The sequence below is a fragment of the Dreissena polymorpha genome, chromosome 5 (assembly GCF_020536995.1).
Source record: "Dreissena polymorpha isolate Duluth1 chromosome 5, UMN_Dpol_1.0, whole genome shotgun sequence".
NCBI classification, from domain to species: Eukaryota; Metazoa; Mollusca; class Bivalvia; order Myida; family Dreissenidae; genus Dreissena; species Dreissena polymorpha.
In genome coordinates, this window is record NC_068359.1 from 36,613,965 (window position 1) to 36,627,935 (window position 13,971).

At 36.4% G+C, this 13,971-nt stretch overlaps 1 protein-coding gene across 4 annotated transcripts in view; it reads right to left on the reverse strand.

Annotated features, from left to right (window-relative positions):
- The window catches only part of LOC127881619 (serine/threonine-protein kinase TBK1-like), a 46,896-nt gene extending 35,296 nt beyond the window's left edge, over positions 1-11,600 (reverse strand). Inside the window, exons 1-6 of one of the 4 annotated variants that reach the window (XM_052429669.1) lie at positions 11,535-11,600; positions 9,080-9,217; positions 8,057-8,197; positions 7,249-7,378; positions 5,427-5,517; positions 686-779 (exon numbers count right to left, since the gene is read on the reverse strand). In XM_052429669.1, coding sequence (XP_052285629.1) covers positions 686-779; positions 5,427-5,517; positions 7,249-7,378; positions 8,057-8,197; positions 9,080-9,175 — 552 coding nt within the window. In that variant the 5' untranslated portion in view covers positions 9,176-9,217; positions 11,535-11,600. The other 3 variants (XM_052429668.1, XM_052429667.1, XM_052429670.1) reach the window with 3 other exon arrangements.
- Between the last annotated feature and the right edge of the window lie 2,371 nt (positions 11,601-13,971).

Consider the following 13,971-nt stretch of genomic DNA (forward strand, 5'->3'; position numbering starts at 1 on the left):
CTTGACCAATCTGGCCCTTAATGGAAGCCCAAGATAGATCTACAAGTAAGCTACCTACACACTCAATTTTTATACAGTAGCAGTGACCTTGACCTTAACTTGGACTACAAGCTAGCAATGAATATCAGCTACCTGCATACAGAATGTAAGTGCAATACCTCCATCCAAACACAATTCATGTCCAGCAAACAGTCAGATATCATGTATTGCAATTGCATGCAGAATAACGTCATATGATTTGTTGAATAAATGTATACCTTGAGTTGAGTGCGATTTCTGTGCATATGTTGTGATTCACACACAATGCATACAATAAGCATGTATGCTCATTCAAAAATTGTGATTAGATGTGTCATATTTTACTATTTGAATTCTCAATTGATAGAGAACACATAGACAATTTTGAGCCTCGTTCTGAGAAAACTGGACTAAATGCATGTGTGTAAAGTGTCATCCAAAAATTTAGCCTGTGAAGACTGCAGGGACAACACTTTCAGCCTAAACTGGACTTCTATTAGAAGATACTTCCTTTAAAAGGAAAAGTTCCATACAAGCAGAAAGTGTTTTCACTGAATAGCCTTTAAGGACTGCACAGGCTAATCTGGGACGACACGTTAAGCACATGCGTTAAGCCCAGTTTTTCCAGAACAAGGCTTATTTGATTTGGACATCATCATGCACTGACCAGGTATTCCTCCGTTCCATACAGAGACATGAATGGCTCCTCCTCGTCCTGAACTTGCTTGGCCGACCCAAAGTCTGTCAGCTTGTACACCGACCTGAACACACGTTTATGCAATGATTGCTTTGCCATATATGGGCATAACATAGTTAGCAGACATGTAAACAAATATTGCTCTACCAAATATGGGCATAAAATAGTGAGCAGACATGTATGCAAATATTCCTCTACCAAATATGGGCATAAAATAGTGAGCAGACATGTATGCAAATATTCCCCTACCAAATATGGGCATACAATAGTGAGCAGACATGTATGCAAATATTCCTCGACCAAATATGGGCATAACATAGTAAGCAGACATGTAAAAAAATATTGCTCTACCAAATATGGGCATAAAATAGTGAGCAGACATGTATGCAAATATTCCTCTACCAAATATGGGCATAAAATAGTGAGCAGACATGTATGCAAATATTCCTCGACCAAATATGGGCATAATATAGTAAGCAGACATGTAAACAAATATTGCTCAACCAAATATGGGCATAAAATAGGGAGCAGACATGTATGCAAATATTCTTCTACCAAATATGGGCATAAAATAGTGAGCAGGCATGTATGCAAATATTGCTCTACTAAATATGGGCATAAAAACCTTAATAGACATGTATGCAATGATTGCTCAGACATGTATGCAACGATTGCTTATAAAATATGGACATAATAAGGGCTATTCCAGTTAAACATATATCCCACCCCAGGACGGCAAAATAAAGAAATTCTGTTGGGGATGGGTTTCTTCATATTTTGCTTCTGAAGGGGGCTGTTATAACTTATATTTTACTTCTGTTGGGGGGCATCATTTTTATTTTGCTTCTAACCCTTTTTGCCAATTAAAAATGGACTATATTTACAGCTTACGCGAAATTTCTCCGCATCCACAACGAGTATTCACTCCACATCATGCCTGGACACAGGCGATAATTTGCGGACTGACACCGCGTCTGTTTCTGTCTCGGCATCGATCCGCCGAATCACGCCGTGTCTTAACACGCAGCGATTCGCCGAGAAGAAATATTTACAACTATTGATTGTATACTATAACAAATGTTAAATAATTTTCGAATTAACCAATATAAGAATTTCAAATTAACGAATATAAGAAACAGATACAGATGATACCCGATATTTTTATTTCTACACGATTGTTTTAACATTTCGTCGGCTTCTATGCATACTTCATACAATTACCATCGGATGTCATCTGTCAAAACAATGATTTTATTTTTAGGTCAGTAGCTAACCATATTGAAGAAATTTACACAGTTTAATCTCGGAAACAAGACTTGCTTTAAACATGGAAAAAAACGATATCTATTTGCATAAGAGTTGCTAAAATACACAGACACAAATATAAATAATGTTGACAATTTTAATAAAATCAAATGTTGGTTCATTTTTAAAATGATTACTTTCACTTCGTCCCAATTTTCAGAAAATGACTTGTACATGTGCGTCTTAATTTAAATTTACACATGGCTTAAGTTGATGTACGCGTGTGCAGTGGGAATACCGCCGTCCCGATTTGGCTGCGATTTAATAAAATAGTAGGGTGTAAACTTGATTTTATGGAAAAAAAGCAAACTTTTTGTCTTTACAATTTCTTGCGCAATTTTGAAAAGAATATGCCTTTGAAAATGGAAGCCGTGATCATTCGGAATTATCCTTATTTTAAATGTTTCAAACATAGTTTTTTTACACTTGACATTAGGCGGTAAATCTTTTGATTTGGTGGCATTCTGTTTCATTTCGGACCCCATGCAATTTTTCAGATCACAATCTCTGTGCTTTATTACTCGAACTTGTTAGTTACTGACCACGTGACTTTGTGCTACTGAACATAACCCTCGGGACTGTGTATTATGGCCCATACAAGTGGCTCCGACCCGTGTTCATGATCCCTTAATGTTAGATAAGCACGTGCACTATTTAAGAAATAGAAAATCTCACTGACGGCCCTATGGCAGAATAGTGACCAGCCAGGCAGCCCCAAATAGTATATGTACCGAAGCCGAAGGTTGTTTATTGGTCGTTGCAGAAATTTTTTAACTGTACACGACATTTGTGTGCAGTCAGTATACAATACAACAAGACTAATGCCAAGCAATATATGTCCCCTACCGGCTCCACCATTGTCAGAAATATTTATTTTTTATATATTTGTTGCCATAGCAACCAGAACTTTTGACGTAGGAACAAAATGAAATGACGTGCATAATGTCCATATTGCCATCTATCCATGTTTCAAGTTTCATGAAAAAACATTAAGAACTTTAAAAGGTATCGCAGGATCCAGAAAAGTGTGACAGACTCACAGACTGTAGGACTGATGGACACACAGAGCGCAAACCATAAGTCTTAATTGTTTCAATAATGAAGGAACTGAAACAGCGAAACTGTAACCATACAGGGTGTTTGAATTATATTTTATTAAGAGGAAATGTCAATGCCAAGTAATTTGCAAGATACCCCGGTAATTTAGTAACAACGAAACTTTTAATGGAAATTAAAATTAATGATCTCAATGTTGTACCCGCTATGAAATGTTTATTTACAAATAAATACACCCACGCCAATTTTGGCGCGCTTTTTATTAGGACAAAGAAATTCATTTAATTCACGTGCACTATGTATATGTGGCTAGAATTTGTAACCGAAAATAGCTGTACACGACGCGTGCAAACCGTGTCAGGTGATTTACGCATGTTGGAATACAACTGTCCTGATTGGGCACTTATTTCATCAAATCTTTAAATGGAAACATATGCCGAAATTCATTTGATACTTTCGAAAATTGCGAACGTTTGTGTTTATAACATTCTTGAGCACTCTTATCGTCATTATTAACCAGAATTTGCTTTTAAAAATGGAAATCGGGCATATGCGGGATTATCGAGTAATGGACAAAGACGGGAAAAGTTGCATGTATGCGATTGAGACAGTTGAAACATATGTATCAGGGAATCGAGAGACTCGGGTAAAATACGATTATTACAATCAGCTATGAGTTCTCCACTGCTTCAAACACGCAATTGTCACTCCTCCAGGTGCGATATCTTACAGCTAGGTGCAAACACAGTTTTGTTTTATACGCACCTTTAGAAAGTCAGAAAAAACCTGTCACGGGCATGGGTGTGAAATACATGTTGAAATTTGAAAACAACAATGCTTACAATCCCATATTGTTCTACAGACAAATTAATTTTATTTTTCGGGGAGGGGATTGGCTTTGATTGATGTCAAAACATGGTTAATCTACATTTAATAAACGATATTATTCGGAACTTGTAATCAGTTTCTATCCAAGGTAAATAATAGTTAATAAGATTGTTCGCCGAGTGACTCGGCGTCGTATCACCAATAATTTCCTCGGCGTTAATACTGCCCTACAACAGCTTTTAAAATCAAAATGGAAGTGACATAAGCGTCAAAAACAACACCATTTTCCTAGGTGTCATTGAAATAGTTGGCATGTCGGACCGAAAGTGGTCAATTTTATTTGATAATTTTTTTATTTCATATACAATCTGCTACAATACAACATGATTTAAAGAAGAGGACAGAATAATCAGAACCCCCAACGAAAAATGCTTTGCAAAATTAATATTTTGGGCTATTGAAATTCGCATTAATAAGAAAAACTTCTAAAGGGGGTCCAAATAGCAGAAAAAAATATTCTAAAGGGGGTTCTTTTTTTGTAAAATTAACTTCTGAAGGGGGGGTGGTTCATTTTGAAAGTGCCTTCCTGGGGATGGGACATATGTTTTACTGGAATAGCCCTAACCAGAATAGACATGTATGCAATTATTGCTCTTCCAAATATGGGCATAAAAACCTGAACAGACATGTATGCTATGATTGCTTGATCAAATATGGGCATAAAAACCTGAACAGGCATGAATGCTATTATTGCCTTACCAAATATGGGAGTACAAACCTTAATAGACATGTATGCTATGATTGCTTATAAAAATATGAGTATAAAAACCTTAACAGACATGTATGCAATGATAACTTTACCAAATATGGGCATCAAGGCTGAACAGACATGTATGTGACAATTGCTTTATCAAATACGGGCAAACAAACTTGAACAGACATGTATGCAGCAATTGTTTTATCAAATATGGGCATAAAATACATTTCAATGAGAAATAATGCGTACTTCCACAAAGTTATACTTGGGAAAGAATAGGTTTCCTACATGATTTAGAAACCAAATTTGCCAAAAACAAAATAGAGCTTGAGGCAATATGTAGCAAGTTTTGATCACATCATAGAAATTCTAAGCTGAATAATGTGCTTCTCTTCAGCCATTTTTGATGTAGAATAATAAAAAATGAATGTACATAACATCCTTATCTTAAATTAAAAACAATGCATAGAAATTATATAGCTGTGCATTGAGAGGTGTAAGAGCAGTTACTGTGTTGGACAATGTTGGAAAATTGAACAAAAACAGAAGAAGAAGTTCAAAGTATAAGAATTGTTAACAGACCAACCAACTAACATTGTTTGTTTGATTATAATTTTATTTTGATCCCATAAAATATATGGTTAAAACAAATGTGGCTTATAATAACAGACCAACCAACTCACATTGTTTGTGTGATTATAATTTTGTATTGATACCATACAATATATGGCTAGAACAAAGGGGCTAATAATAACAATGTGTTACCTGCCATCTTCGCCAATATATCGCAGAATGTTCCCAGGTTTGATATCTCTGTGTATTATGCCGTGTTCTCTCATGTATTTCACACCACAAGCTGAAACGGTGGACATAGCCTGTATCCATCAGTCTCTACAGGGCTTTACTTTAACCCTTTCCCACTCAGAAGCAAAGTGAAAATGGTTATGTGCAAACAGCATAAAACCAGAACAGCCTGCGAGTAACTCGCAGTCAGTTCAGGTTTTATGCCGGTTGCTGCTCAACAGTATCAAAGGATTGGAAATGAAACCTTTAAAAGTTGAATCTAGTAAGAAAGGTCTTTAATTAAATTTAACTGACTAATGGACTACAAATGCATCAAAATACATATCTAAGTGGTAAAGGGTTAAATACGTATCTAAGTGGTAAAGGGTTAAATACATATCTAAGTGGTAAAGGGTTAAATATGTATCTAAGTGGTAAAGGGTTAAATACGTATCTAAGTAGAAAAGGGTTAAATACGTCCAGAGGGCAAGTTATTTTTACTTGACAATTTTTTGAGTCAATTTATATACACACAGATGCATTAGAGGATGATATTTAGCAAGCAATAAAACATACTGGTATTAAAGTAAATTAGGATATATTAAATAAATATTTAAAAGTATTTAACAGAAACAATTAAACAACTGTTCTTTTTTTCTGATATTAGTTTTGACAATTATCTACAAATAAGGCACAGTTTAAAACTATGGTAAACAAGCAACTTTAATTGATATCCCCAGCCAAATATATTCTCTTTATTGAATGGTTAAAAACTAAAAGAAAGGGATATTTAAACAACAAAGGGCAATCCTCTTGTTAAAGAAACTGTAGGGTTATGGTTCTTGTGCATATCACTTCTCCTTATTGAATTGTATACACCCATGAAGTTTCATGTTGAAATATTGTTTCGTATCTGAGATATAGCCCTGAAAGGTTACATCATACCTGTTATGAGGCTCCTCCCCCTGTACATATGACCTCTACATGACCTCTACTTACTGACATGCTCCAGCACAATAAGGAACTCCTCCTCAGGCAAGCCATACCCGTTATGAGGCTCCTCCCCCTGTACATATGACCTCTACATGACCTCTACTTACTGACATGCTCCAGCACAATAAGGCCTCCTCGTCAGGCAAGCCAAACACGTTATGAGGCTCCTCCCCCTGTACATATGACCTCTACACGACCTCTACTTACTGACATGCTCCAGCACAATAAGGAACTCCTCTTCAGGCAAGCCATACCTGTTATACGGCTCCTCCCCTGTACATATGACCTCTACATAATCTCTACTTACTGACATGCTCCAGCACAATAAGGAACTCCTCTTCAGGCAAGCCAAACCTGTTATACAGCTCCTCCCCTGTACATATGACCTCTACATGACCTCTACTTACTGACATGCTCCAGCAATATAAGGAACTCCTCCTCAGGCAAGCCATAGGCATTATCAGGTTCCTCCCCCCTGTACATATGACCTCTACATGACCTCTACTTACTGACATGCTCCAGCGCAATAAGGAACTCCTCCTCAGGCAAGCCATACACGTTATGAGGCTCCTCCCCCTGTACATATGACCTCTACATGACCTCTACTTACTGACATGCTCCAGCACAATAAGGAACTCCTCTTCAGGCAAGCCATACCTGTTATACGGCTCCTCCCCTGTACATATGACCTCTACATAATCTCTACTTACTGACATGCTCCAACACAATAAGGAACTCCTCCTCAGGCAAGCCAAACGCATTATGAGGCTCCTCCCCCTGTACATATGACCTCTACATGACCTCTACTTACTGACATGCTCCAGCACAATAAGAAACTCCTCCTCAGGCAAGCCATAGGCGTTATGAGGCTCCTCCAGCACATTGAACAGGCTGCCATGCTCTGTGAGCTGCATCACTATCACCTTGTTACCCGTGCCTTGCTGCAAGCAACAACAAAAAATAAATATATGTGTGTCACTTTTGGAAAATGGGGCTTAATGCATGTGTGTTAATCGTTGTCCCAGATTATCATGTGCAGTCCGCACAGTCCAATCAGGGAAGACATTCTCCGCATTAACTTGATTTAGGATAAGAAGAGACTTCCTTTAAACGAAAAATACCGTAAAAGTGGAAAGTGCTGTCCTTGATTAGCCTATGTGGACTGCACAGGCTTATCTGGGACGACACCTTAAAAACATGCACTCAGTTTTCCCAAGCGAGGCTCATATGTAACTCTCATTTGCAAAGTTTCATGCAAAAGGCACAATCCCACACTTCACTACCACGCCACTTTGGGAAAATGCAATTTTGGGATCAGACTTTTTCACTTTAAGTCCACTGACTTTGGACAAACTAATTTAACATCAATATTCATAATCATTCAAATTATAGAACGAATCATAAAAAATCTATACTATGTCAGATGTAATTGAAATAAAATTGAAATATAATAACAATTTCACTTCAAAAATAATATTTTTTAATTGGATGTTGTTGTTTTTTTTTGTTTTTTTTACAGTTTTATTGGGAATGGGTCCGTTTAAGCAACTGGTAGATATGAAAGGAAAAGGCCCGAAGATGCACGCAAGAGAGCATACACCCACACGCCACTACCATACCTCTTCCTCTGCATCTAGCAGAGGTACTATGTTACGATGAGCCAGCTTGCGCATCACGTCAAACTCCCGCATCTGTACCTCGTGTGGTCTCATCTGTGCAGCACGACTGAACACCTTCACTGCTACCTCCTCCCCAGAACTCTACACAGTACAAACCGGTACATACATTACATTCTGAAATTCGCAGAGTCCTGCATTTCCCTCTAACAACAACGACATTTATTAGCTCTTAAACCTTTACCACTTAGAAACGTATTTTGACGCATTTGTAGTCCCATGGAAAGTTAAATTTAATTAAAGAACTTTCTTACTATATTCAAGTTTTAAAGGCTTCAATTCAACCCTTAGATAATGATGAGCAGCAAACAGCATACTACCTGAACAGACTGCGAGATACTCGCAGGCTGTTCTGGTTTTATGCTTTTTGCACATTGCCAATTTCATTTTGCTTCTGAGTGGGAAAGCCAACAATTTATTTTTGCCAATTACAAAATACAAAATAATTAGAATAATGACATGGATTATAGGAAATAGGAAAATGAGGTTATGATAAAAGTTAACAAAGAGTGCACTGATTAATAACATTTGTATCACTTTACCATTCGTAACAAATACTAAGATAAGGGTAGAAGTTAACTAAGAATTTACTGCAGTAACTAACAAAAGTAGTTATAAGTATCACTTTAACATTGATATTGATTTTTATTCATCAAGTTTTGAGATAAACATTATTATACAAATGAATAAATTTGTTTCACAATTGTTTGGTTATACTTATTATTGGCAATAAAGATGAAATGATTTTGTTAACGTATTTCACATACAACAAGAGTCTAAAGGATTTGAAAAATACTTAGAAATTCTAATTGAACTATACATACAAATTCATTGTGAATTGAATTGTTTTGTTACATTTGTTTCAACAGCAAAAAAGAGAATATTTAAAAAAGATATTGGCTTCCTCAGGTACAGTACTTATAACAAGCATATTCAAAGCCATCTGTGTTTGCTACTTGCACTAACCTTATTACGTCCCTTGTACACCATGCTAGTGGCCCCCTGACCGAGGGGTTTGGAAACATCCCAGAGGTAGTGTGAGGAACCCCTCAGAGTGTTCATACTGGAGACAAGCAGCAGACACACTGCATCTGTTGTCTAGATCTGAAACACAGCACAAATAAATAGCAAAGTCTACAATACTTAAATAAGTTAGTTAAACAATTTATTTGAGGACGTCTGATTTTAACAGTTTTTGGTTCACATGCTTTTCACTCATTTCAATCCCTGTTCTCAGTGCCTAAGAGTTTGGATGGTGGTCACCATAGTAGACAGGTTGGGTTTCACCGAGTATTCTGGCTTTCCCCTTAGAGCACAAAGCCACACCAAAATTGAATTCCTTTCAGTACAAAATTAATGGCTGGATATTGCAGCTATATTTCAAAATTAGTCAGAATTTTTGTGAGTCTAGTAAGGTTGTTCTGGGTCACACTATGGTCAATGCACACAATGCAGCCTCAGGTGTCTAAGGACCTCCAGCTCATGGCACTGCGCATCCAAAGTTCCCCCAAAACGCACCATATTAATTGTAATTGTCAAAAAATTTCGAAACCACTGGAGAGAACAACCCTCTCAAACAAACCCCTTTATGTTCCAAGTACAGAAACTGGACCGCCACCCCAATGTTTCGAGGTTATCTACGTCCCTGGAGATTTGTAAATGTGTTTAAGGAACAAAAGACAAAAATCATCAATCTAAAATTCGAATTAGGATGAGGATGGAAAGGCAAATGATTTGGACAGTGAAAGATTTATGCACTGCACCAGTAGAGAACTTACTCTTAAGTAAATAATAACAAGCATTAAATCTCTGATAACGTTACCAAACAATGTGTGAACGAATCATGTGTTATTCGTATGTTAGGCCTATGTTGTAATCTCGTCTGTGACTTTCATGATACACGCAAACTTATTTCATTATTGACCAAAAATATGCAGTTTTGATGTCATGGGAAAATGTAATTATAATTAATTTGATGAAGTTTACTTACATGAACATTTGTTTTGTTTAACTGTACATTCATTTCGGATGAGTAAGCACACGACGTTACGATCACTATAAGAAAGGTAACACTGCACCAATTTGTGTTCAATCCACTGTGCTAAGTGTACGCACCGATCTTTACTAACACAGTGATGTGACCATCTATTTCAAATCCGCTAAAATTGAGCATGTAGATTGAAACGGGAATTGAATCCGCGATCCTTGGATTTGTTGGGACTAATATGGACATTTTAAGGACAGCATCATTTGAAAAAATTTGATTTACAAACTATAGTATTGCATGTCATAAAATTTTGACCATAATTTAGCATTGGCATACAAACGTTCTCGTGTAACATGTGAGAATGCAGCAATATGTAGACATTTGCACAGGCAATCGGCTATAGCTGCTACCCCCCCCCCCCCCCCTCCCCATAAAATATAAGTTTTTTGTTTTTTTGTTTTGTTATTGTGTATAACAAATGGACATTTTTTTTTGTTTTTTGGATGGGGGTAGCAGCTGGGGTAGGGGGTTTGCAGTTCGACGAGATAAACACTGATGTTTCTGAGACCTTTATAATACCAGTCTTGTATCTGTAATAAAAAATCAATTTTTAATATGCTATAAGAACAATACCTGTAATTTACTTCCTGCACAAATTAATCCGCTTACACCCTCTTGACAACATATTGCCACTGCATCTGTACATGCATAAGATTCCTACCTGCTATGTCCATGGGCACGGACACGCGCCATCCGCCTCCAAATTCAGTGTCGTCAACGTAAGTAAATGTTCAAGAAAAATATACTTATTCGCAATTGCTCGTGTAAGTTAAATTGTATTGTCAAATAAGGATTATCTGTGAAGTTTGTTGTATGCACGTTCCAAACTATTAAATCAATATATGACGCAATAAAAGAAAACACGAATAAGCTTGCATTACCGTGACTGCAGCTTTGTGGTTATTTTTACCGATCACAACATTTAATTATTGCATCTAGTTCAACAAATGTTAAGAGTTAACATGCTATGTAATTTGATACATCCTTGATAATGATCAGTCAATAGAAAAACCCGGTGATTTCCAAGTTTTCATTTGTCGAGTCAAACAAATAACCACCAGCTTTTGCAAACTACTATTAAGTCAACCTCACTATCACATATAATTGTCCGCTGCAAAATACAATATTTTTATATGTGCGTTATTTCCAATACAATCTTCCATATATTGTTCCGGTTATTCGGAGGAACGCATGAGGTAACACACACCCATGCATTTAAACATATCCTGTTTAAAACTTCCTAGTTATTATCAATAGCAAGTTTACATTTCACATTCTTTAAATATACTCAAATATATTACTACATATTTTGCCAAACATAACTGAAGTAAACGCAATATTTATCGTGCTATCTAAAACGAAAGTAGGAACCACCTCATATATGCGACGAAAACCAAAACGTAATCTTTGTTAGCTGAGGTGTACGAAAAGATAGCGCAGTCGTTGGTTTCTTACTTGAAAACGAAATACCGGTAGCATTAATTAAAAAAGTTTCGAAATTAGTAAATAGATATTAATGTGTTCGTTGAGAAAATATAAGATATACACGTATTTTTTTTTAATGTATTGACAGTTGATTTCAGCTTTCCTTGATGAAACATAACAAGGTATGTTTATGTGCTATTGATTAATTATAATTGAAAATGCCCTACACACTTTTTTGTAAATATGTTTTGTAAGGTGACAGGTCATGTTACAACATAATCAGCTAAGATTTTTTGTTTCAGTATACTTTTGGTTACTTAAGGATTTGTACTGACTATGGGTCACCCTTTTCATTTGTATGCGTAAGATCATCATGCTTTTCTTTCATGCGTTGCAAATTAATAGCATGACGGAGACTTTGCTGTACTTTTTCTTTCATGCGTTGCAAATTAATAGCATGACGGAGACTTTGCTGTACCGGAAACTATTATTTGTGGTTAATAACGGACATAAAATGATATATCGGAGTATACTATTATACCCGTATTTTATGTCACGGGCGAGAGAATTCATGAGTGTGCATAATATTATGTATGATTATGACAGTTTAATAGGTTTATCTGCATTTATAATTATTATTATTATTATTATTATTATTATTATTATTTTGAAAGCGAGCAATGAAAAACTTATTTCACACGATGTCTCCATACACATTAAACAAGTTTTGCTGCGAATCTACAAACCAATAACGACCAATTATAAATACAAGTATTTCGACCGTGCTTTCCGTTTAAGGGTCATATCGACGGCCAATACCGTATAATCGGTTCAAAACTAAGATCATCTTTTACTTAGTCGTAATAAAATGGTTGCTTAGCACTTAAGCCTCGTACTGTATTGTCTAAAAAATATTTATTTTCGATACGTTTAACAAGTTGACCCAGAGGACACTTTTAGCGGGCGCGTGGAAATCTGTAGTGGTAGAAACTCGTTATGAAGGTAAGAGAGTATGCACGATTTTGTCAAATATTTATGAATTTATGTAAAATGTGTAAAAAAACAACAACATATTATTCATATATTTCAATATAAATTAATATAAAAATTAAGAAGAACATGTGTCGAAAAATGCAAAGTAAGCCAGATATTTAATTCTGAAATCGAAAATGTCTGTACAGTCGATTTCGCCAGTATGTATATCGTGCATGTACGATGTGAATATAAATTTAGTTTTACGGATTATTTTAATTTCCTGCAACGATATATATTCATACGGCACACGAACACTAACTCCGATCCTAATAAAAAGACGAATACTTCGGTTATTGTAGGAAAATATGTACGAAATATCTTCGTCACGATCGGCTCGGGGCGCTAAGTTGTTTTTGCTGCATTTTATGAAATTCGTCTTCAATGTATAATTTTTCTTGCCTATTTTGTGTTATTGTAACATATTTTTATCAATATATTACACTTTAACACATATAAAAATTGCGCATACTCTCTTTAAATGTACGGCGGCTGGACGGTAAGCGCAGTGGTTGGTACACGGACTTCTCACCTGGGCGACCCGCGTTCTATCCCCGTTGCATGTGAGTTTTGTTGCTGGTCACAATACCGGGCGTGTGGAGTTTCCTCCGGGTATTACATCAACCCCAACAACACAAGACAACACCAAAATGTAAAATTTATATGCAGACAACTAAATAACTGGAAAGTGCTATACTTCGTCCCAACACTCGTGAGTCTAGAAAGTTAATTAGGAAGGAGTGCTATGACACTCCCCGGGTCCACACATAATGCAGCCTTTGGCGGGGAAGAACATCATTAACTTCGAAAAAAAAACACATGCAAACAATTTGCATTAGTACCGCTATACGCATGTGCACTATTGATTACGGGACTGTGGTGTAGTTTAATGAAGGCGATGTTTGAACCATGTGAACGAATAAGTTCGAATCCCACTAAAAGCACGATAAAAATGTACTTGTTTTTTTTCATAATGATGTTATCAATATAAGTTCTATTAAAAATTATCTTCCAGAAATCAGGGCATTGTCATTAATTTTATAAAAGCCTATAAAAGATCAAATTTAATTGCGAGTATCACTAGATTGTCCGAATTACTATTCTGCTCTATACTGTAAGATACTAGTATTTGCTGCAACTTATATCTCAGTCACAAATAGAGACCGATCACCGTCCGATCAGCGGACGACTTATTTTTCCGCTCATCGTGCTAGCGCCCGGCGATGCTCGCACGGACACCGGGTCATTTTGTAGCATCGGGCGGCGTCCGGATTAATTTTAAGTATCTCTTAAAATTCTACCCGACGTCAGGCCCGGTAATGAATCGAGTTGAGATCGAAAACAGATCGGACAA